This window comes from Silurus aristotelis (assembly GCF_946808225.1).
Source record: "Silurus aristotelis genome assembly, chromosome: 9".
Taxonomy (NCBI): Eukaryota; Metazoa; Chordata; class Actinopteri; order Siluriformes; family Siluridae; genus Silurus; species Silurus aristotelis.
The window spans coordinates 2,028,388-2,053,678 of NC_139582.1; the positions used below are offsets into that span (position 1 = coordinate 2,028,388).

Genomic DNA, 25,291 nt, shown 5'->3' on the forward strand with positions numbered 1-25,291 from the left:
TCTCTCTCTCTCTCTCTCTCTCTCTCTCTCTCTCAAATTTCTCATCGTATCTTTTTTTATGTCTCTTTGTTGACATCACTATTGTTCTCTTCTTGCACCTTCTTTTTCTATAGTTCCTGTATTATTGATGCTCTTCTAGTTTCATGTTTAATTATTTTCTCTACACTGTTGATTCATCATCAGATCACAAGCGGCTCCAGGATCAAATATCACACACATGGAAATGTACAGTAGATCCACAGACTGACAGATATTATGGGATATGACTAACACAGTATATCGTGTGTTTACTCAGTAAAAGAAAGAAACACAGTAATCGGAGAGTGAATGAGTGAAAGAAAGTTCTGTGGAGTCCAAATGGAACATTTATGTCTCCACCAGAAGATCTTATGAAGGACAGAGAACAGGAGAGAAGATGTGATCAGACTTCCTCACCCCCACACTCATACATGGAGGTGGAAGTTTAATGATTTGGGGTTGTTTTGGAGCAGGGAAGGTTCCGGAAAGTGGAAGTGAACCAACATGGCAACCATTCCACACTTCATCACCATTCCGTCTGGACTGCGGCTCATTGAAAGCGACTTCACTGTACAACAAGACGATGAGGCGAAGTGACGAACAGCCGTCTGGAGTGTTTATCTGTCAGGGAATCGACCTGCCCAGTCCCCGCACCTCAATCCTACTGAACTGCTCTGAGATGAACAAGAAAATCTCCAAGTGAAGAACATCATTAGCGAGTTTTACAAGTGTTTGAGCCGAATGTCTGGACATTTATAGATTTTCTGGTCAAAGGAAATGAGTGTTACATTACAGAGTTTGTTGCATAGAAGCAAAAGGAACATGATCCTGGATCATACATGATCATACAGGAGATACCTGGAAGTGCGTTTTGTCTTTTAGCTGTTGAATCTATGCTCCTTGAAGGTGTGAGTGAGCAGAAACCCAACAGGTTTCTTCCTGCTAGCATTTCATTGTGAGAAATATCATCACCTCTGGATTCCAGCTGTTCCCAGTCGAGTGCTGCCACACAGATGGTGAAGTAGTTGGTCAGTGGTGTTACATCAGGGGGTTCATGTCGACTAAATATATCACCAAGTGTGGCCAAATTCATAGACAAAATCCTGTGTCTAGTATTTGGCAGCTCAGTGGTTATGATACAAGGTTGTGAGTTCAAATCCCAGAACTGCCAGCTTTCAGGTAAACACAGGATTGTCTTCTGGGAATAAATATAATATGGTAATAGTTTGATAAAGTGCTGTGGGATAACAGGGGGAAGCACAGTGGGAAAGATGTTGGGCATTCAATCTGAAGGTTGTGAGTTTAAATCCCAAGTTGCCACTGCTGGGCCCCTGAGCATGGCCCTCAATTACTCAAATGAGAGAATAGTAAGTCACTCTGGATAAAAGCGTCTACCAAATGCAATAATAAACACACACACACACACAGTGAAATCTCAGTTCAGTTCATTAGCCCAGATGATAAACCTATTGGTCGATCCACCACTATCCTGACAGGCATTTAAATTGAGAAACATCTGGCTTGCCACATGTTCATTAGGCCAGATGTGCCCACATTCATTAACAGAACAGGTTTATATCCAAACTTCTGTGTGTGATGTTCATGATCATGGCCGTGATGAGCTTTTTGTGTCTGTATGTATAAACATGCTCCAGTATTTGCCCTGATACAGTAAAGTATCTTCATAACACTGTTATCTGGGGCAGTGGGGCAAAGAATGAACACACGTGGCGCACCAGACACACAGGGTGCCAATAGAACACACACACACACACACACACACACATTTGTACATTTTATATCACCCCCAGACATCACTCGTCCTGATAAAAAAAGAGAGAGGGAGAGGGAAAGATTTAGAGATGGATAGGAAGAGATAAAGACAAAAGAAAAGAGAGGGTGATATAGAGATAGGAGAAGAGAAGAGGAGGAAGAGACAGAAAAGGAGAGGAAGAAAGAGAGATGAAGACAAAAGAGGAGATGGAGATTGAAGGAGAGATTTTGAGGGAAATGTGGGGAAAATAGAAATAGAGGCAAGAAGAGATGGTGTGAGAGGGATGAACAGAAGAAAAGAGAGAGAAAGAGAGAGAGAGAGAGAGAGAGAGAGAGAGAGAGAGAGAGAGAGAGAGAGAGAGAGAGATGTAAGGATCGAAAAAATTTACATTTGAAGAAATTATGAAAATAAGGAAGTGAGGAAGGATTTACAGAGTGAAGGAAGGACGGATTGGAGGAATAAAGAAGGAAAGAAAGGATCAAAGAAGGGATGGAAAAAAGATCAAAGGATGATTTGAAGTAAGGAAAGATTTTTGCAGCAACGTGTTTGCAAGCTTTCTCTCTATCTTTCTCTCTCTCTCTCAAGTGCGGTTCGTTGTTGACTTCATGCTGAGACGCACCAAATCGCTCCGATCTTCAGTTTGTCGTCCCTCATCATCATCATCATCATCATCATCATCACGTTACAGCGTATGACTTTGCACTTTTCCTGCTCCCCGTGTTCAGTGTTGGACGTGATGAAGTGTGTTTTTGTGTGAGTGAAGAGATGATGATCTCTGCCACAACGCAATGAGACACAACCCTTCATTTGTGTTTAGTGTGTAATTACTGTGAATCTCTCTGCCTCTTGTGAATACCACAAGCTGTCTGAGGAGGGTGTAATCAAACACACACACACACACACACACATTTAATTATACACCCCAGGCAGAGCTGATCAGTTTTGCTCTCTGTGACCCAAACTGTCCAAACAATGCTCATACAGCTGCAGTGTTCAGTAGAAACTCCGAGACGTCTAGGAGAGGACACGTGTGTGCTTCAGTCGTCTAGTCGTCTTCTTTTAGTCTCCATTTGCTCTTGTAATAACCTCCACTCTTGTGTGGCGATTTGTTTTTGTTTTGTGTTCGTAAAGTCAGATACTTAGCCTGACAGGAGTCTCTGTGGACTTTGATGTTTGGGGATGATATTGTGATTTGTGGTGAGAGTAGGGAGCAGGTTGAGAAGATCCTGGAGAGGTGGAGGTACACGCTGGAGAGAAGGGGAATGAAAGTCAGTAGGAGTAAGACAGAGTACATGTGTGTGAATGAGAGGGAGGGCAGTGGAGGGGTGCAGTTGCAGGGAGAATAGGTGGAGAAGGTGGAGGAGTTCAGGTACCTGGGGTCAACAGTTCAAAGTAATGAAGAGAGTGTTAGAGAAGTGAAGAAAAGAGTGCAGGCAGGGTGGAGTGGGTGGAGAAGAGTGATAGCAGGAGTGATTTGTGATAGAAGAGTATCTGTGAGAGTGAAAGGGAAAGTTTATAGGACTGTGGTGAGACCTGAGATGATGTTTGGTTTAGAGACAGTGGCATTGAGTAAAAGACAGGAGGTGGAGCTGGAGGTAGCAGAGCTGAAGATGTTGAGATGTTCGTTGGAAGTGATGACGATGGACAGGATTAGAAATGAGTTTATTTGAGGGACAGTGCATGTAGGACGTTTTGGAGACAAGGTGAGGGAGGTGAGATTGAGATGGTTTGGACATGGAGACGGATGAGCCTCTGTGGCGACCCCTAATGGAAGAAGCCGAAAGAAGAAGAAGAAGAAAGTCAGGTACTGAGCCTCTCAATAGCAGGAGATCTTCCACATCTTCCTTTAGAGCTTCAAGTGCATTGTCTTGCTAGAACAGGTTTGGGAATCCAAGTTTCCTTGATATTCAGGGGAAATTTCATGCTCCTGTATCCAGTGACATCCGATACCATTGTGTGCCTCCAAGTTTGTGGTAATGGTTTGGAGAAGAACCACATATGGCCAGAGAAGGCAGGTGTCCCAATACTTTTGCTTCACAGTGAAAATATTTATCATCTGAATACATTTGGGTTTAAGATCAATACATGAAGATAAGACGATCGATCAATCAGCTTTTATCTCCTTTCCGCGTTCATGTTTCTTTTTTCACCTAGAACAGTGTAGAACATCCATGTGGTCTCCTCCATCAGTCTCCTGAAATGATGATCAGTTAAGTTTGAGTGCTTCTAAATGACTTCATCCAGGATAGGTGTGTGTGTGTGTGTGTGTGTGTGTGTGTGTGTTTGCGTATGTCTGGGGTGTGTGTGTGTTTGCGTATGTCTGGGGTGTGTGTGTGCCAATCAGCTCTTACAGTCCTATTGATTTTTACTTTATTTAGAAACTCTTGTGGTTTTTGCTGTAATAAATGCTCTCTGTGTGTATATATACTGTGTGTGTGTGTGTGTGTGTGTGTGTGTGTGTGTGTGTGTGTGTGTGTGTGTGTGTGCGTGTGTGTGTGTGTGTGGGTTTGTGTGTACGAGCCACAGCCGTAGATCATCTTAGATTCTGCCGCAGCTGAAACACAATCACTACAACAACAAAAATAATCCATGAAGGACTAGAAGTCGAGATGATTAACATCTAACTAACTCCAAAAATCCTTCAGTGTAGAATTTAGATGTTTGACGTGTCTGATACTAGATACATTCCAGCTCGTCTCTACTTCACACACACTAAACACATCTCACTTCATCCATATATATAAATACCAGAAGGAATCAAACATCCAAACCGATTCAATTTCGAGTCGTAACCACGGCAACATCGCTCCACATTTACAATCTGGGCAGGTTTATTCTCTGGAATAATCTGTGCAGGAGGTCGAGTGCTTTGGAGTGGCTTCACTGAGAAGAACCTATATGAAAGCTTCTCACTGAACCAGGAGAGCTTTTCTCTTAGGGGTTTAGGCAGAGAGCTCGTTCCTGAATCGTGTGCAGGATTTATATTAATGTTTCAATCTGGCAACTCGTGCGACGGGTCTGGATTTCACCTCCTGTTAATCTCACATGACGGAAAGAAGATACGTTACTGCCGTGAAGCCAAGCCGGAGAATCTTTTTTAATTTTTTGAAAACCATTTTGAAACAGGCTTCCCGGATTTAAGAGCAGTCTGTCGGCTCCATCTGCTCGTGATGCTCCTCAGCTGCATGGAAGCAGGTTCTAAGCAGCTCCTCAGAGACCCTGTTGAACACCGCTTCCTGTCATGTGCTGTGATGTTTGTTCAGAAGCTGTGGCTTCCTTCTGATTCCATGCAAAACACATATAAATCTTATATGGTGAAGGAAGCTCTAACCTTATTACATTGCATTGGACTTTACACATTTACACACACACACACACCTGATGCAATATTAAACTTTTTTATTGCGTATCTGATCAGTATTTTAAGAACTCTGCAGGTTTTGTGTGAGGCACCGTGTTTGTGATGCTGCAGAATAGCAGGAGCAGGTGTGAGGTGTGTGTGTGTGTGTGTGTGTGTGTGTGTGTGTGTGTGTGTGTGTGTGTGTGTGTGTGTGTGTGTGTGTTTGTGTGTGTGTGTGTGTGTGTGTGTGTATGCGCCGCTCAACAGATTGCTTGGCTAATTGATCTGTCATAATGATGACATTATAGCACTAACGCACTTCACACGTTTCCCGTTTTATTCCCGTGATTCCGATTCCAAATCGACGCAGGATTTTTCCGTGCAACGATCAACGTTGACGCAATGAAGACGCAATGAAGACGCAATGGCGGAAAGAAACGTGTGAACCAAAAACCTGCCGCAACGTCCGGGGCACACAGTCTCTACTTAATGATGACATGCAATAAGACGAAGAAGAATATATATCACTTTAGGGTTTTGGAGATCTGGCAACCCTGGATGAAGCACAAAACAATGGCATCGATGCTCTTAACACCAACTCTACTGCACACGTGTACGAGTTGGTATGACAAAGTTTTGGGACCACGTGCGTCACCCAATCATGAAATTGTGAGTGAAACCCGGAAATCTGCAACAGAGACTTTTCGAGGTGGTTTTTTTTTGCAGCACACACACTTCAAGAGCGGAAGAACATCGCCAGAAGACGACGAGAGATCAGGAAGACCTCGAGCGTTGCGGAGATTTGGTGCAAACAGCAGAAGGAGTGTGACACGCTTCGAAAAACAAGACCTTCAGAACACATTCCAGAAGAACGCGAGGAGCGGCTTATTGCTGTGCAAGGGGATCGTGTGGAAACGTAGAAAAACCAAATACATTCTTTCCACCTTGTATATCGAAAAGAGAAGCAAATGGGTCTTCAGAGGAACTGGTCTTCAGAAGTTCACCGAAGCACTTGCACTTCTTTACAAAGTTGCACAACATCTTCCTGAGACTGTGGATAGGATTTTAATCCAAAGACTCATCATAACTCTACTGATGTTTGCTCATCTTTTTTCTTTACATCTATTGGTTTCTTCTCCTTCCATGTTTCCACTCCAGCCGTCATTTACTATAATCATACCTTCTCCCCGAATAACCTCATTCCTGTGGGATTTGATCATCTCTGATTGTGTAGAAGTCTGGAGCAGATGGTCATTATGGTGTACGAGTCAGAAAGATTCCTTTCACGCTCTCCCGCTTTGTCTCTCTCGGATGACGTCCTCGTCTTGCCTCATGTGCACGTAATGATGGGGATTGTGATCCAGCTGCGGCTTTCCAGCTTCCACCTCGTACTCTTCTTTACCTCTCTTTGTCTCCTGGTGTCTTTCAGATCATCACGTCTCCTTGCACGTTTAAACCACGGATTTAAGGTGTACGTCATCGTGTGCTCTAATTATAATGAATTGTTTGGGTGTCTAGGGTGAGTTAGAACAGAGATGAGGATTTTAGGGCTGCGCCATTTGGGAAAAACGTGTTGCGATTATCGCGGTCAATATCGCGATGTGCGATTATAATAAATAGAATCATGAGTCCACTTGATCAGTTATAGGAATCTTGCCCAGGGTTCCAAAAAGCAAGAAACGGCCCTGTTTATGCAGGAGGTAATAGACACCAGAGAGAGAGAGAGAGAGAGAGCTGACAACGTGTATGCGGATGTGTGTGGGAGCGGAGGTTGCCAGGTGAAGGCATGCAAATCCGCGAGTGTGTGCGGGTTTGTGGGAATTTGGTGTCGAGTAAAGATGTGCGTTACTGTGAGTGGTTGTGTGTCCTGGCGTGAGAACCAGGAAAAGGAAAGCGGCAGAGCAGAAGTGAATGAAAACTAAAAGAAAGCTGAACCGTCGTCTCTTTCTTCCAACCGGGAACCTCTGAGATCTGTACCAGATTTGTCACATGACCACGTGATGTAGAAACTTTCATTTAGCGAATCCTTTACAGTTCCTCTCTGCTCAGTGTCCTGATCTTACAGCTAAAATATCGCAATATAACAGAGGTAGATCTGTCGATCTGCTCGGCGATGCATCTTCACCTGGTCTCCTCGCTGCACACCGGAAAGTCACGTGACCACACGTGCCACACGTGCCACTGCCTAAACTGGTCTTTCTTTAGTTTTGTTAAATCTTTCTCAGAAACCGTTTGTCCACACATGCACTTGTTATAAATACTGGAGTATTTGTATTAACATCTCCTTGTCTTCTTCTCTCACGCTGACAGAGAGGTGGAGAACGAACTGGAGGTCGTATGGGAAGCTGCCGCCCGAGAAAACCGCCATTTGCAGGACATCGTAATCGGAAAGCTTGACGTCTCGTCCAGCCCTCGTGACTCACACCCATCTCCGGCCTGGAAGCCGCAGGAGACTCCAAACCAAGCATGGTGTCAGAGCAGCGCCGTGTCTCCTACCTTCATCATGATTCCAGAACAGAGAAAAGACTCACAACAGCATCATCGCATGTTGTCCGATGAGAACCAGAGGAACGGATTAGACTTCTACTCCTGAATTGTTGTCACTAATAAAGATCATTTCAAACCTAAACATTATTAGATATGCAATAAGTGCCTTGTAATTGATCTTCTCACCTCCTGGTCTGATTGTTCTATAATGTTCAGCCATGCCATTTCTTCTCCTCTTTTTCGACTCAGGATGTCCTTGGATGCTGGAGCATGACATTTTTCCTATATTTGAACAATGAGACCTACAGCTGTTCCAGCACAAAGCCAGCTCCATGAAGATGCATGAGCTGGAGTAGAAAATCTGCTATAGAGCTCCTATTGAACAATCAACATGAACACTGACTGCACCCCAGACCTCCTCACCCCACCTACATCAGTATCTGACTTTACTCACACCCTTGTAGCTGCAGAAACAGCAGAAATCTCCACAAAATCCAGTGGAACATCTTCCTAGAAGACTGGAGGTTATTATACGAGCAAATGAAGACTATACGTTTAAGAAGAAGGACAAAGCCCTGCATGGAAGTCATGGAATGTTCATGATCATCTGACTGATTGGCCTTGGAGAGACAAAAACACCAAGTTTAATGAGAAGATTGTTCCTAGATGAGAACAGAGTGTGGCATCTTAATTACAAAGAGTGTGTGATGCTTTGCTTCATTGCAAGGACTTGAACCAGGTATGAGTAAATGAAACATCTTATACAGATGACAAATAGTTTTTTCCTCAAAAGAGCTGATTTTCCATACAGAAATCTGATATATGGCCATATACAGTATAATACTTTATATGATATAGTATGATATAATGGTGAACAACTTAATATGATACCTGATGAGTAAAAATTTTTTATGTATTAAATTTTTTTAGAACATATATAATTTACATATATATGTGTACATACATATCTTCTTTTTCTTCTTCTTCTTTCGGCTTCTTCCATAAGGGGGCGCCACAGCGGATCATCCGTCTCCATACCCCCTGTCCTTTACATCTGCCTCTTTCACCCCAACCACCTGCAGGTCTTCCCTCACCACATCCATGAACCTCCTCCTTGGTCTTCCTCTTTTCCTCCTTCCTGGTGGCTCCATCCTCAGCATTCTCCTACTGATATACCCCATGTATACCCCACCCCTACATGCGCTGTCCCTCTATTAAACTAATTTCTAATCCTGTCCACCGTCGTCACTCCCAACGAAAACCACAACATCTTCAGCTCTGCTACCTCCAGCTTCACCTCCTGTCTTTTACTCAATGTCTTAACTCTGTCTTACTCCTACTGACTTTCATTCCCCTTCTCTCCAGCGTGTACCTCCACCTCTCCAGGCTCTTCTCCACCTGCTCCCTACTCTCACCACAAATCACAATATCATCCACAAACATCATAGTCCATGGAGACTCCTGTCTGACCTCGTCCATCAACCTGTCCATCACCACTGCAAACAGGAAAGGGCTCAGAGCCGATCCTTGATGCATTCCAACCTTTACCTTGAACCAATCTGTCGTTTCTACTACACACTTCACTGCTGTCACACTGTCCTCACCCTCCACCTCACAGTTTGCACAGTTTGTCTCATAATTGTCCTTCATAGTTTTCATTGATTATGTTAATGTCCAGGTTTCTTGTTCAGGTAGTCTGAAACTTTGTACTTTTGCACATTTAAATAAAAATTATCTGCACTTGTCAAACATACTGTTTTTTTATTTAAGAATGTAAAATCATATATATATATATATATACAGTGAGGAAAATAAGTATTTGAACACCCTGCTATTTTGCAAGTTCTCCCGCTTAGAAATCATGGAAGGGTCTGAAATTGTCATCGTAGGTGCATGTCCACTGTGAGAGACATAATCTAAAAAAAAAAATCCAGAAATCACAATGTATAATTTTTTAACTATTTATTTGTATGATACAGCTGCAAATAAGTATTTGAACACCTGTCTATCAGCTAGAATTCTGACCCTCAAAGACCTGTTAGTCTGCCTTTAAAATGTCCACCGCCACTACATTTATTATCCTAAATTAGATGCACCTGTTTGAGGTCGTTAGCTGCATAAAGACACCTGTCCACCCCATACAATCAGTAAGAATCCAACTACTAACATGGCCAAGACCAAAGAGCTGTCCAAAGACACTAGAGACAAAATTGTACACCTCAACAAGGCTGGAAAGGGCTACGGGGAAATTGCCAAGCAGCTTGGTGAAAAAAGGTCCACTGTTGGAGCAATCATTAGAAAATTGAAGGAGCTAAACATGACTGTCAATCTCCCTCGGACTGGGGCTCCATGCAAGATCTCACCTCGTAGGGTCTTAATGATCCTAAGGAAGGTGAGAAATCAGGCCAGAACTACACGGGAGGAGCTGGTCAATGACCTGAAAAGAGCTGGGACCACCGTTTCCAAGGTTACTGTTGGTAATACACTAAGACATCATAGTTTGAAATCATGCATGGCACGGATGGTTCCCCTGCTTAAACCAGCACATGTCCAGGCACGTCTTAAGTTTGCCAATGACCATTTGGATGATCCAGAGGAGTCATGTGAGAAAGTCATGTGGTCAGATGAGACCAAAATAGAACTTTTGGGTCATAATTCCACTAAACGTGTTTGGAGGAAAAAAGATTGATGAGTACCATCCCAAGAACACCATCCCTACTGTGAAGCATGGGGGTGGTAGCATCATGCTTTGGGGGTGTTTTTCTGCACATGGGAGATGGCGACTGCACCGTATTAAGTAGAGGATGACCAGGGCAATGTATTGCGAGATTTTGGGGAACAACCTCCTTCCCTCAGTTAGAGCATTGAAGATGGGTCGAGGATGGGTCTTCCAACATGACAATGACCCGAAGCACACAGCCAGGATAACCAAGGAGTGGCTCTGTAAGAAGCATATCAAGGTTCTGGCGTGGCCTAGCCAGTCTCCAGACCTAAACCCAATAGAGAATCTTTGGAGGGAGCTCAAACTCCGTGTTTCTCAGTGACAGGCCAGAAACCTGACTGATCTAGAAAAGATCTGTGTGGAGGAGTGGGCCAAAATCCCTCCTGCAGTGTGTGCAAACCTGGTGAAAAACTACAGGAAACGTTTGACCTCTGTAATTGCAAACAAAGGCTACTGTACCAAATATTAACATTGACTTTCTCAGGTGTTCAAATACTTATTTGCAGCTGTATCATACAAATAAATAGTTAAAAAATCATACATTGTGATTTCTGGATTTTTTTTTTTTAGATTATGTCTCTCACAGTGGACATGCACCTACGATGAACATTTCAGACCCCTCCATGATTTCTAAGTGGGAGAACTTGCAAAATAGCAGGGTGTTCAAATACTTATTTTCCTCACTGTATATATATATATATATATATATATATATATATATATATATATAAAAATAAAAAACAAGAATTATTCATAAATAATAATCAGCACACAAACAATAACCTTTTTTTTTTATCTGTTGCCACACATATATTATGACATTGCTAATGTTTATTTTATTTCTTTCTTTTTTTTCCTTTCTTTTTTTTACAAAAAAACCCCAAAACAAAACATTTTTATAGCTTTACAACAGTTTATGGTTGTAGATGTTAAATTATTTAATCAATGAACCATGTTTATGAAGTGAAAATAATTATTTTTCAGTCATTGAAATCATTGAAAATTTTAGTTTTGGAAAGTTTTTAAATTTTGTATTTTGTAACACGTTTTGTGGACTTTTATAGAGTTGTGTGGAATGTTCTGGCGTTTTCTATGGGCATCATCACTAAATGTCTATAAGAGAATGATAAAAGTCAGTTTTTCTTAAATCCAGTGGAATATTTCTAGTTCAGTTTTAACCTAATTTAACATTTAAATAATTGATAAATAAAGTCGACGTGTGGAAGAAGGAAAATGATCCAGTGGTTCACTTCAACAATACAGTAACTGATCTGATGATGGATGATTGTGTCTGGTCCATTTATTATGACTGATGATATTCTTCAGTCTGTCTTCTCTGGTGGTACGACTTCCATCAGGAGCTGAAGATGCATGGTGAGGGGAGCTGAGAAGATTGCAGGTGAAGGTTACAAGATAAAAACACAGCTGTACGTTTACAATTAAACTGCATTAAAGAGATGTGGGTTAATCAAATATACTGAATGAAGAATATTAACCCTTGCTAAATCTAATGCTAGTCCTGAGCCGGACCTTTAAAGCAGGAATAGATCTTTGGGGTTCTATAACTGGTTTTATATCTACTCACTCATGATCTTGTGAATCCAGCTGAACTTGTAGTGAACAAAGGGAAAGTAAATAATCAGTCCTCCGACGATGAACACTGTGCAGTACAGGTACTCCATCTCGGGTTTTTCAATGATCGGAGCCAGAACCAGGTAACAGGAAACGATCAGCACCACAGCAGGGATTATTAAAGGGACCTGTGAGGGAAAAGTGTATATAATTTATATATATTATAACAACAGTTTTGGATTCCCATTCATATCAAGGGAGTGAATGAATAAAGGAAGGAAGGAATGAAGACATTTTTAAAAGGATGTTAAAATTATATATACTTATACACCCATCTGTGTTACCCAGAAAGGGTTTAATAAATGTCAACTATTTAATTCAATGTTTAATTGTTAATTTTTTCAATTGTATTAATTGACACAAATGAAATTAATTACTCAATTTAATATTTAATTATATATATATATTTTTTGTTTTGTTTTGTTTTTTGTTTTTTTTTAATCAATATAATAAAAGCGTGTATTACATTCATTTGATTTATTCAATTTTATTTAACCAAACAGTTCAAAATAGTTGTTTAGGTTTTTCATAAACCATTTATACTTTTGCTTTTTCTTTCCTGCAGAATTTGGATGAAAACACTCTTTTTGCCTGAATTTTGAATCCCAGGAAAACCCTGACACACACAAAAAAAAAATAAAAAATACACAAAAATGCAGGGAAAACCCCGGGGTGATGTGATGAGGTGAATATCAGTGCTTCTGCTGGAGATGATGCATGTGGAGGTGCAGTTGTGGCTCCAGTGAAAGGAGACGTGTTTAATTGTGTTGATTGGGTTTCTTGCTTTAGTGATGATGTTTATTCTTGCTGTATGAGATTCCTGTGTGTGATGCAGCTCTGTTCTACTGCGTTTCTCTATAAAACTGATTTTTCTATAGCTGTGGCGTTATAATGATGGTATTAAGAGGTGGATTGACTCAGGTAGGGCACCACCGAAGGCCTGGGGGTGAAATGCATCGCCTGCTACTGAGAATAGGAACAATGTTCACCTTCACTTTCCTGTTCACCTGCCCAGACTATCACCAGTCTTCCTGTGTGTATTGGTGCATCATCGTCTTGATACACGGCAGGACCTTCAGGGTATAATGTTTGAGCCACTGAGAGCACAGAATGGTTCAGTAGTCTTACAAAGACTTGCGGTTCTCTGTTGGACTTTGATTTGTCTCATGTTATATTGTGTAAATGATAATATTTGATGTGAATTTATGATGTTGTTCTGCTTATTTAACCTTTACACTCTGCTCTTTCTTAGGGAATTTCCAGTTAGTGAAGACTGGCCACCAGGTCAGAATCTTTATTTATATCAAACGCTTCACCTCTTTCTCTTCGTGCCTGTTTTCTCATACAAACTGGACAATAAAATAAATAAACGTGACTCATTACTCATTTTAGGAGCCACACTAAACGCAGCTATAAACTGATATAAGCTATAACTGTCTCTGGGGGATAAAAAGTTAATGTCAGAAGAATAGGACTGAAATTTTACCTTCACGGGTCTGTGGAGCTGTTTTTTGGTGAAGCGCATGACGATGAGAGCGAGCACTGTGAGGCTGTAGAAAGCCCACTGAGCAAAGCTGAAGTAGTTAATAAGAGAGTTGATGTCTGCTGGAAAGACATAGCAGACACCCAGAAGTGCCTGGATTTGGGTATAAGAGACACACACACACACACACACACACACACACACACACACACACACACACACACACAAAAGACACTATTATCTTTTGAATATCATAAACATTTTGGTTGCTCATTGTTTAAGATGAAGGTCATGAGTTATACACAATAATCCAAACCTAGAATGAAGGACTTTTGACCCTCAACAGCTCAGATGAACGAAAAAGATAAATGTATATTGTTCTGGGTTTCTGCCAATGTACTGTACTGTAATGTACTGAAGTGATCAAAATATTGTGATGTGCACGTCCAGAGGGTTTACATTTCATTACCTAAATAAATATATGAATATGTTTACAGCAGAAGTCCTCAAACTGTTTTTTACAGAGGTTCGGGTCGGCCTGTAACAGAAAATGCCATGTGCCGGAGTGACTAGCAGTATTATTGTATTATTGAGATTTTGCCTCCTAATGCGAGATAAGTTTATCACTTTGTTCTGCACTGTACAGACAAATGAGCATCACTTTTCAAGAGATATATCGCCTATTAAAAAAATCTTATTACTCATAATAAAATTTTGTTGAATTTGAAATCAAAACATACTTATGCATACGGTTGGTGGGTGAAGCTAACAAATAAATAAAATACGTTTATTTCTAGAGGTCAAGCGATGGTGGGTTTTAGGGTATCAGTGACTCGCCTCTAGAGGCCGCTCTCGCAATGAAAGCGGACCAGAACACGTCGGAAAAAAATCCTTACAGATGTTTTTTCCGATTGCCCACTGGTGCCTCGTTCTCCATTAATTAATAAGGGACACTTCAGTGTGAAAGTTAAAATTACATTTTCAAAATATGTCTCAGGAATTGTTCAGAGGGCCATTCCAAATGTGGGGGCAGTTTTCGGTCTACTGCTGATATTTAGGGACCCCTGTTTTTCAGTGATGCAGAGAATAAACAGGATGTGTGATTGTTATTCGGGGTGTGTATGGAGGATAATTTATATAAGATAAAGTTGGAAGGGAACCTTGAGAGGAACCAAGAAGGGAACCGACCTTATCTGAGAGACTTACATTAAAGATGAGTGCTGGTGCAGGAGTATAATATTTTAGACTGATAAAGGAAAGAATCTTCACCATGTGTCCCTCACGTCCAGCCACATAGGTCAGCCTTAGCAGTACACACACACACACACACACACACACACACACACACACACACACACACACACACACACACACACACGAAAATATCAATTTGCTCTGACAATACTGAAGCTTTTACACATTAAAACTGTGGCCTTTTCATGAAACTTTAGACTCATAATCACCTTCCAGCCGTAAAGCAGCTTCCATTAGCAGCTCCGAAAGTGGAGAAGACTACAAACAACGGCACCATCCACGACACTGGGTACAGCACTCTGTCCCCAAAGGTCTGCGTATCACAGAAACAGGAAGTATAAAAAGCTTCTCCAAGACAATGCCTAGTTTCAGTCTAGAAACATATTCCCACAAAACCGCCCCTTTTCCAGCTTCTCCCAATAATCCAACTTATTCCAGTAGCTCCATGATAAAATCAATTTACCACAGCAACAGCAGAAGACTGGAGTACTTCTGTAGGCGTCATGACACTGAAGTACGCAATATTCACCAACACATAGCAGACTGACACTAATGGAATCCCGATAATGATAGCCAGTGGAAGATTTCTGTCAAAATGAAGGAACAAATGATGCAGAATGAACAACTTTAATGCAGGAAATTAGAACTTAACATAACAACAGCATGCAATTTGTGGATAAGATTAAATGTACATTATAAATAAGTTTTTTTTGACAAAATGAACAAAGCATTGGCATGACCTTCACCTGTATGGGTCTTTTAGCTCTTCTGTAATGAAGTTCAGCTGATTCCTGTAGAAGGCAGCAGGTAAGGAATCAGAAGGAGTCTGATGAGTTCAGTCAAGTTCCTAAATCTCAAATGTGAGATACAGTATGTGAAATGTGTTCACCAACAACAGCTCTACAGAAATTCACATAGGAATTTGAGCCTTAATGTGTGAGGTGGTATGAAAAAGTTTCAAGACTGGTTTTGTAACAGCCCGAAAGATGGCAGCACAAGGCTGCGTGCACAGTCACAGGGAGCACCCACCCTCATAACCCACCCTACTCGCCAAATTTGGCTCCTGCAGACTTCGCCCTCTGAAGATTCAACTCGCTGTTTTCACGCATTGTGGAGATGCGGTGCAAATCGCAGAAGGTACTTGACACGCGTCAAAAAGAAGACATCCAGGTCACGTTCCAGAAGAACGTTGGAAGTGTTGTATTACGGTGTAAAGGGACTATTTTGAAGGTTATAGTGTGTAAACGCAAATTAAAGAAAGTACTTTCTTGAAAAACAGAGACTCGAAACTTTTTAATTCCACCTCATATTTGGCACATTGATGCTGAAGTGTGTTGGTTGGTAATAAACATTAAATCGACTCCCAACTCACCATCCATCATACGCCCACAGGCCGTTGTAAAAGGCCAGTCCGATTGCCCCGAATGATGTTTCTCCTCCTTCGAATGCATTTTGTAGATTCTGTGTGTTACCTGAAAACAGGAACATGAAAGAGAAGACGTAGTATTTATTTTGTCTATTTTGTCTTGCGTCTATGTTTTGAGTGTGGACGACTGTTCACACTGTTCATTCGGGTCATTTATAGGATTGTGTTTATTTGTCGTTTGTGTCATATGAATATCATTGTGTTTATCTGCAGCTTCGTGCAAACCTTTGGCCAGCATAACGATGCCTGAAACCACGATGATGAGAATGATGAGGAGTTTGGTTGCTGTGAAGAAATTCTGCACGTAGCTCGACAACTTTACACTTAAACAGTTCATAACTGTAAGCAACACTGTTGAAAGAGAAAAATATTGAATATTTCATACAGTTCCATCATTGTTAAGATGCAGAACTGTTCATGCAAAGTTCAGGTCAAATACATCCTCAAATGTCACACAAGTACATGAATACTATCTGCATATGCTAACATGCTGATTTATTCACTAGCAGATAAAGTCATTAAGATTAACTGACTTAAAAAATGACAAATAAAGTTATTAAGCTAAAAATATATTTAATCTATAGTTTTCTCTCTATTTGTCTGCATGGGTTTCATCCAGGTGCTCAGATTTCTTGCTACCAAATGACGTTTTTTTTAAGTCCATGAATCAATCAAGTGTTCAAGAAATGTTGTATAATGTCCATGAACTCCTCATTTACATATCACTACATTTTAAATTCTATTGAAATATAAATTATAAAAATAATGAGTCTCTCCTGAATGCTTGCATCATACAGTAATTGTTGCACCTAGTGGTCAATGATGGGAACTGCAACAAGCTCTAAATAGAGGCACAATGGGACAGGACTCATGCTGCCCTGTGATCAACAGTGGGAAAAATAGAAGACAAAAGTTGTCAAATTGGGCTGGTTTTAAAATGCTTTGATGCCAGAAAAGTATGTATGATTAAAAGGTTTTAATGCATTAAGAAATAAAGTTTACCACGTGAATGATCTGACGTAATTTTGAGAAAACAATGACAAATATTACAAAATAAAATAATTCGATATAACAGCACTAAAATGCATAAACATTAGGAATAAAAACATCAATAATAAAAATAATAATAATAAATAATAAAATTATTATTATGTAACTTAAGTAGTGAATAAAATACAGTTCACATACAGATGGAAGCAGCAGCCAGAGATTTGATGACGATTACAGGTGGGGTGCATCCTGGGTAAAAAGGAGTAGCGGCATATTCTCCACAGCTGAGAGAAATAATGGCCAACGATGAAGGCTTCAGGATTAAGATGGTTGTCCAGGAGTAAAGGTAAGCGGGAATGGGTCCGAAACTCTCCATCAAGTATGGGTACTCCCCACCCGACTTTGTTATCATGGTGCCAAGTTCTGCATAGCAAAGAGCCCCTGTACACACACACACACACACACACACACACACACACACTAAGAAACATACACTATATTGAGAAATATATTGGAATAACTGACTCAAACTTGTTCTAGCATGATAATACCACCGTGCACAAAACTAGCTCAATGAAGATCTGCTTTATCATGGATTGGAGTGAAAGATCTCCTGCTTTAGAGCTCCAACCATATTGAACCTCCCTAAATCAGTATCTGACTTTAGTGACACTGGAGGTAACAGTAAATTGAGACTAAATGTGAAACAAAAAGCACATAACAAACTTACACTCAGGTTTCCAGAAACTTGTGCATATACGTAAAGTATATATTCATTGAATGCACACATTTTCTCAGGGCCGCAGTTGCTAAATGCTCATGAATAACTGAACCTCTGTACAAACACAGTGTTGATTTACTTTATAATCCCATGACCAGGTTCGGCTACAGTGTAAAGCTTCTATCAGGCTGCAGCAGCGTCCACTCGTCTCTGCGTCATCTCTTATCTCTTATCAGGCCCTTTTTTATTGAAAGTTGCTCAACTGTGCCTTTGCAGTTATTTAAGCTTTTGGGTTTTTTAGCAAAACATCAACACAAGCCCAATTCCAAAAAAGTGTAAATAAAAACAGAATGCAATGATTTGCAAAAAAAAATCATATTTTCTTCACAATAGAACATAGAAAACACCATGTTTAAAATAAAAAAAAATTACTATTTGAAGGAAGAAAAATTTGTTTTTTTGAATTTGATGGCTGAAACGCCTCAAATAAGTTGAGACGGGGCACCAAAAGCCTGGAAAAAGTATGTGTTATTAAAATTACACAGTTGGAGAAGCATTTTACAACTAATAAAGTTCATTAACAGCAGGTCAGTAAGATGACTGGGAATAAATAGTGTATCTTAGAGAGGCAGAATCTCACGGAAGTATGAGAAAATGGGCGGAGCTTCACCAATCTGTGAAAGACCGTGTCTACAAATTGTGGAACAATTACAGAATAATGTTCCTCAACATCAAATTGCAAAACAGTTGAATACATCATCATTTACAGAACATAATATCATCAAAGTGTAAAAGAATCTGGAGAAATCTCTGTGCACAGGGGACAAGGGTGAAAATCATGTTCTTCTGGCCCTCACTGCATTTAAAACAGTCATGGAAATCACTGCATGGGCTCATTAGCACCTCCAAAAATCATTGTCTGTCAACACAGTTTGCCATGTCATCCACAAATGCAGGTTAAATCTCTATCATTTAAAGAAGAAGGCATGCTTGAACATGATCCAGAAATGTCGCCAAAGCGCATTTAAAATATATTGAGGCAAAGTGGAAAACAGTTCTGTGGCCAGACGAATTGAAATTAAAATTTCTTTTGAAAACCACGGATACCACGTCCTCCAGACTAAAGAGGAGAGGGACCATCTGGCTTGTTCAGAAGCCGCATCTCTAATGGTATAGGAGTGCATTAGTGCCTGTGGAATGAGCAGCTTGCACCTTTAAAAAGGCTTAATCAATGCTAAACGCAACATAGATATTTCAAGCAACAAATGCTTCCATCCAGAAAACTTATTTTTCAGGGAAGACATTGCATATACTTGCATAACTGCATAGTGCATCTATTACAACAGCATGATTTCGTAGTAGAAGAGTCCAGGTTCTGCCTGCAGTCTAGACCTTTCACCATTCAAAAACATTTATCATGAAATGAAAAATACAACAAAGGACACCCAGGACTGTTGAGGAGCAAGAATCCTGTATCAGACACATATGGGATATGTATGCGTTAAATGTATAACGTTTTAAACCCATTACATTACATCACACTCTGTACAGGTGTAATAGTGAACTGTGATTGGCTGGAAGTTTAGGTAATTTTGATAAATGAATGAAAAACGGCACTAGGAGTTAACACCAACAGCTTTATTATTAGTAAAGATACAGCACATTCACTCTCTCTGTACTTTATCTCACAGTGAACCTGCTTTTTATTTCTATATTGTGTCTGCTTTATTGATCACATTATCTGCACATCATAAATAACGATTTTCACCCTCCAGAACTGCCGGCTGGTGGGTCACCAGATCAGACCCTCATATCAGCTTCTCCAGAGCTCTACAATCTTACTCAACTTTTCTCATTTAAAAAATATATGAAGTTCTTGGTATTTACTAACCCAAAGTAGCCAGAACACCACATGCTGCCCACACCGACAGACACGTTCCCACTGCTCCGGTTCCCTCCAGCACGGCCTTGGGAGAGATGAAGATCCCCGAACCGATCATCGTTCCCACGATCAGGCAGATCCCACTGATTAGACCCACCTTCATATGGTTTAGGTTACAGATACAACAAGAAAGAACAATCGGAATGGACAAACAAACAAATTATTAAAACAATTAATTAAATAAATAAACAAAAAAAACTGATAAAGGGACTAACAAATGCATAAATCAGTGAATGTGAATGTAAGTAGGAGGGCAGGAGGAAGGTAAATAGTGACGTCAAGAAGCTTTTATTGTCATTTCAACCATATATATATATATGACGCAGTACACAGCGAAATGAGACAACGTTCCTCCAGAACCCTGGTGCTACATAATCAACATAAAGCTACAAAACATAAATAAATATAGATAGAAAATAGAATAATTAGAAGGATTATAAATAGACAGACAGACAGACAGAGAGAGACAGACAGACAGACAGACAGAGAGAGACAGACAGACAGACAGACAGACAGACAGACAGACAGACAGACAGACAGACAGACGGGACAGACAGACAGACAGACAGATAGATAGATAGATAGATAGATAGATAGATAGATAGATAGATAGATAGATAGATAGACAGACAGATAGATAGATAGATAGATAGATAGATAGATAGATAGATAGATAGATAGATAGATAGATAGATAGATAGATAGATAGATAGATAGATAGATAGATAGATAGATAGACACAAATAATTAAGTTGATAAGTAAATAAAAAAGGTGGACAGTGGTATAAATAAATAAATAAATAAATAAATAAATAAATAAATAAATAAATAAATAAATAAATAACTGCATGAATGAATGAATGAATTAATGAATACTTAAAAAAATAATCAGGCAAATAAATTAACCAATCGATAAATTAATTACCAAATGCATTCATGAATAAATAGGTGCATAAATGAATAAATAAATAAATAAATAAATCTATATACAAAATAAGCAGGCAAACAAACGAATAAATAAGAACCTAATTGGATGATAAGAGAATAAAATAAAGTGCACACAGATCCTGTAAATCAGTAAGCAGGTGTTACATGTTCTCTTGTATCAATTGTTGTTTTTTTCTACAGTTTTGATAAAAAGCAGATTTGACTTTAAATGTTACTTGTGTAAGGCTGTTATCAGCACCCTGGACATCTAGAAACAGATCAAACTCAATGGCAGGAGGTTTGTTTGTGCGTTAGTGTGTATGTGTGTGTGTGTGTGTGTGTGTGTGTGTGTGTGTGTGTGTGTGTGTGTGTGTGTGGCAAAAAAGTAACAGTTGTGAGATTCCCCTACAGCAAGGTCACGATAAAGTTCCATCTACAACACACTCACATCCTTTTGCAGAACCGTCGCTTTGGTTTCCATCACCAGGTTGTTTTGTGAATTTGTGCTGCTCTGCTCCGGTTTCTGCATCTCTTCAGCTGTGGAGGAATCGCAAATATATGTATCAGAGAATGTTTAACATTTTTCTTCACATACTCAGAAAATATATAAAAATTTTTTTCAAAATAATTAAACAGAACTACAGCACAAACTCACAAACAAATCAGCAAACAAGCAAAATAAACACACAAGTAAGAAAGTAAATAAAAAAGAAAATAAATAGTTAAAATAAATACGCTCTGTGGCCAGAAGTTTGTGGACACCTGACCGAAAGATCATTATCTCATTCCATGTGTAGTCTAAATGTCCTGTTATTACACCTCCTGCGTCACCTCCTGCTACACCTCCTGCTACACCTCCTGCAACACCTCCTGCATCACCTCCTGCATCACCTCCTGATACACCTCCTGCGTCACCTCCTGCAACACCTCCTGCATCACCTCCTGCATCACCTCCTGCTACACCTCCTGCTACACCTCCTGCATCACCTCCTGATACACCTCCTGCGTCACCTCCTGCTACACCTCCTGCAACACCTCCTGCATCACCTCCTGATACACCTCCTGCTACACCTCCTGCATCACCTCCTGATACACCTCCTGCGTCACCTCCTGCTACACCTCCTGCAACACCTCCTGCATCACCTCCTGCTACACCTCCTGCTACACCTCCTGCATCACCTCCTGCATCACCTCCTGCTACACCTCCTGCTACACCTCCTGCGTCACCTCCTGATACACCTCCTGCTACACCTCCTGCGTCACCTCCTGCAACACCTCCTGCATCACCTCCTGCTACACCTCCTGCAACACCTCCTGCATCACCTCCTGCTACACCTCCTGCAACACCTCCTGCATCACCTCCTGCTACACCTCCTGCTACACCTCCTGCGTCACCTCCTGATACACCTCCTGCTACACCTCCTGCATCACCTCCTGATACACCTCCTGCTACACCTCCTGCGTCACCTCCTGCGTCACCTCCTGCTACACCTCCTGCTGCACCTCCTGCGTCACCTCCTGCGTCACCTCCTGCTACACCTCCTGCTGCACCTCCTGCGTCACCTCCTGCGTCACCTCCTGCTACACCTCCTGCTACACCTCCTGCTACACCTCCTGCATCACCTCCTGATACACCTCCTGCTACACCTCCTGCGTCACCTCCTGCTACACCTCCTGCTACACCTCCTGCGTCACCTCCTGCTACACCTCCTGCTACACCTCCTGCTACACCTCCTGCGTCACCTCCTGCTACACCTCCTGCGTCACCTCCTGCGTCACCTCCTGCTACACCTCCTGCTGCACCTCCTGCGTCACCTCCTGCTACACCTCCTGTGCCGCTGTATCTCACCTTAATTGCTGTAAGGTTATGACTTTATACCCCCATCAAATATTGTACAATTTGCTGTACATGACCACCATTAAATACTAAAAAGCTCACTGGAGTTTGTTGGTGTTCAGGTTACAGAGGTGTTTTTTATTTCAACATCATTACTGAAATAAAATGAAATATCAGAAGCTTCGAACAAATAACAAGCACCGTATTACTGTATATCCCAAAAAAACACTGGTATTCTTACTCTCCTATTTAATAAACGAGAATCAGAATACAATCACTGAACAAATCTTCATAAATCATTGTGGAAAAAGAAGCGTCTGAAAAAAGCCATCAGTTCAGGGACGTCCAGGAAATGTTTCTGCATGTAGGATAGAAGAATAATCATTAAACCGCATTGTGAAGTAAATGTGATTCATTTCTGTAATTCATTACTGAACTTTAAGCTTTTTTTCTGTAACTGTACTTTACTGAAATATTTCAATTTGAGGAGACTTTTGATTTCAAGTTCAAGTTTTAGGTCCCACACGTAAATTCAGAGTACGACATGCAGTGAAATGCTGTACCACCTTTCAAACTATTTGACCTTTTACTTGACTACATTCGGTGAAATCAGTCGTTCCTTTTTATACACGAGGATAAAAAACGTAACTGTTCAAACACGCAGCGAATCACAAATCAGGGTCGAGCACACGCTCTGTTTACACTTGTTTTGATCGCCACTCGGTGTATCTACTTATCAGGAACACACAGTTCAGCATTCAGAGAGGAATAATGATGAAGAAACTCCAGACTCGAACTCGTGACCTCATTTACATGATTATTTCGAAGTAGTGGAAAAGAAGGTTTTAAACTCATGGTAATTATAATAATCAATCAATCAATCAATCAATCAATCAATCAATCAATCAATCAGTGTTTGAGTCATTAATATCATTCTATTAATAGATCAGTGTGCTGAGAGTCACATTCGAGTCTTTACACATCAACTGAGTCTTGTGATAGAAACGATAACAGGAACATTATAGTTATAATAAATCATAGTACTTTGGATACTTAAGTACATTTGAAGGCAAAAACTTTTGTACTTTAATTCAAGTGAAAGTTTAAAGGGAAACTTTTACAGTTAAAGTTGGAGTCACATTTCACCGAGTGAATCTCTACTTTAACTCAACTTCATGCTTTGTGTTCTTCGTCCACCGCTGCTAATGAGTAACTTCGTACTACACACTGACTTTTAATGCAGTATAAATTTATTCCATGATTATAATAATCAAAAACTTGGAAATTCTAAAACAAAGCATATTAACAAAACATATTATATATTAAAAACTTTATATCTTTACTAAACAATATCTTTTATTCTATACTTACATCTGAGAAATGTGTGTTATGGTTAAATCCAGAAATAATCCTTTTATAAAAAACTGCAGCTGTTTAAGAAATAAACGGAATAAAGGATTAAAATAAAGAAAGCTGTTTGTTCTTTACTGCAGACTGAAATCCAAACCTTCTGGCAGACTCCATTAAATTCCACACGCTGATGTTCGGTGTGTACAGGTGTGTCATTTCCTTACCTCTGATCCATCCTTCTCTTTATTTTTAAATAAATAAATAAAAACAAGAAGGTGGAGTTTAGTGTAAGACTGGTTCCTGATTGGAGCATGTGTGGAGAAAAGGGGAGGAGCCTGGTTTGGACTGGAGATGAAAAGTGCACAGAGACACACAATAACTCTTTGACTGAGACACTTAATACCACATGGACTGAATGAGTGGACTGAGAAAAGGAGGGAAAAAACAACTAGAAGCAGAGAAGGACAGGCTGATAACCATCCAATACATGTCTAATCACAAAAGTGTATATTATTTCATATTAAAACTACACACTATGCACATTTAAATATAATATAGAAGATTAATTGATTAAGTTAAGTGTCATAATGACCTTTAATGTTTGTTGCATGTGTGCTGATTAAATGTCAGTGCTGTGTTTACTGCATCTACATGATATTTTATTACAGAATCACTAATTAAACCTGAACCTGAGCTCTTCTTTCACTGAAACCCACCTGAACCTTGATCCCTGGGCTCTTGTATCACAGTCAGGGACACCATGAGACACCACATGCTGCTATATTCTAAATGACAGATTAATGCTACACTACTGTTAGAACTTGGTGGATCCTGTTAGGTTTCTGTCTTTTTTTTTTGTTTTGTTTTTCTTAACTTGTTTCTCCCTGTTTCCACCACTAGATGTCGCCTTTCTCACTCCTGTGTGTATTTAAGTTTCCCTTTGTGTCAGTTTTTTGGCTGATTATTGAAATTGTGTGAGCAAGTTCCCTGTTCGGTTCCTGAGTATCCCTGTGAAAATCCTTGTATTAGAGTTGTTTTTGTTTTGTTTTATTATTTCCGCATAAGACTTCGTTTTTCGATTTTTTCTTTTTCACAAATCCTAAGAAAGACTTTGGGGACATTAGAAAATGCACATGTGTCCAGAATATGAATGCTTAGTGTGTTTAATTACACAAAACGCGTAAACATTAATATTAAAGCATACTATGTACAGACAGTTTGTTCTGTGATGAAATCAAGATTGTGCTTGTTACCTAAGGAAACCTCTAGATGGCACTGTTTCAAGTGTTAGGTCAAATGACCTTTTAGAATGAGTAAAGGAAGAAGGTTAATGCAAAGAGAGAAATAAAACGGACATTTCGGTGACTGCACTGCGGACAATATTATAA

General features: G+C 40.2%; 2 protein-coding genes across 6 annotated transcripts in view; one reads left to right on the forward strand and one right to left on the reverse strand.

Annotated features, from left to right (window-relative positions):
- Positions 1-8,489, forward strand: part of cep89 (centrosomal protein 89) — a 58,745-nt gene extending 50,256 nt beyond the window's left edge. The window contains exon 21 of one of the 2 annotated variants that reach the window (XM_083550177.1): positions 184-1,499. In XM_083550177.1, the coding sequence (XP_083406303.1) occupies positions 184-247 (64 nt within the window). In that variant the 3' untranslated portion in view covers positions 248-1,499. Of the gene's footprint in view, positions 1-183; positions 1,500-7,442 lie in introns of those variants that run through there. The other variant, XM_083550176.1, reaches the window with a different exon arrangement.
- A 2,886-nt stretch (positions 8,490-11,375) lies between these two features.
- slc7a9 (solute carrier family 7 member 9) lies at positions 11,376-24,132 on the reverse strand. 4 transcript variants are annotated; one of them, XM_083550187.1, is made up of 14 exons: positions 24,061-24,132; positions 23,925-23,983; positions 21,165-21,253; positions 19,739-19,886; positions 17,325-17,567; positions 16,362-16,487; positions 16,083-16,182; positions 15,457-15,501; positions 15,174-15,297; positions 14,920-15,023; positions 14,663-14,759; positions 13,460-13,609; positions 11,927-12,101; positions 11,376-11,725 (listed from the first exon to the last, which is right to left on the reverse strand). In XM_083550187.1, exons 3-14 carry the CDS (start codon positions 21,243-21,245, stop codon positions 11,664-11,666), a joined length of 1,455 nt encoding a protein of 484 aa, XP_083406313.1. In that variant the 5' UTR covers positions 21,246-21,253; positions 23,925-23,983; positions 24,061-24,132; the 3' UTR covers positions 11,376-11,663. The 4 variants fall into 4 exon arrangements, with proteins under 4 accessions (XP_083406313.1, XP_083406310.1, XP_083406311.1 ...); XM_083550184.1 differs by having other exon boundaries at positions 23,925-24,128; XM_083550185.1 differs by having other exon boundaries at positions 21,165-21,245; positions 23,921-24,128.
- Positions 24,133-25,291: the final 1,159 nt, after the last annotated feature.

Excerpts from the sequence above, each read along its gene's own strand:
- slc7a9 (XM_083550187.1), bottom strand. The coding sequence starts at position 21,245 with ATGCAGAAACCGGAGCAGAGCAGCACAAATTCACAAAACAACCTGGTG. Across the intron at positions 16,183-16,361 it reads CATCGTTATGCTGGCCAAAG|GTAACACACAGAATCTACAA; the intron begins GTTTGCACGAAG and ends TCCTGTTTTCAG. Across the intron at positions 13,610-14,662 it reads CACCAGCACTCATCTTTAAT|GCACTTCTGGGTGTCTGCTA; the intron begins GTAAGTCTCTCA and ends ACCCAAATCCAG.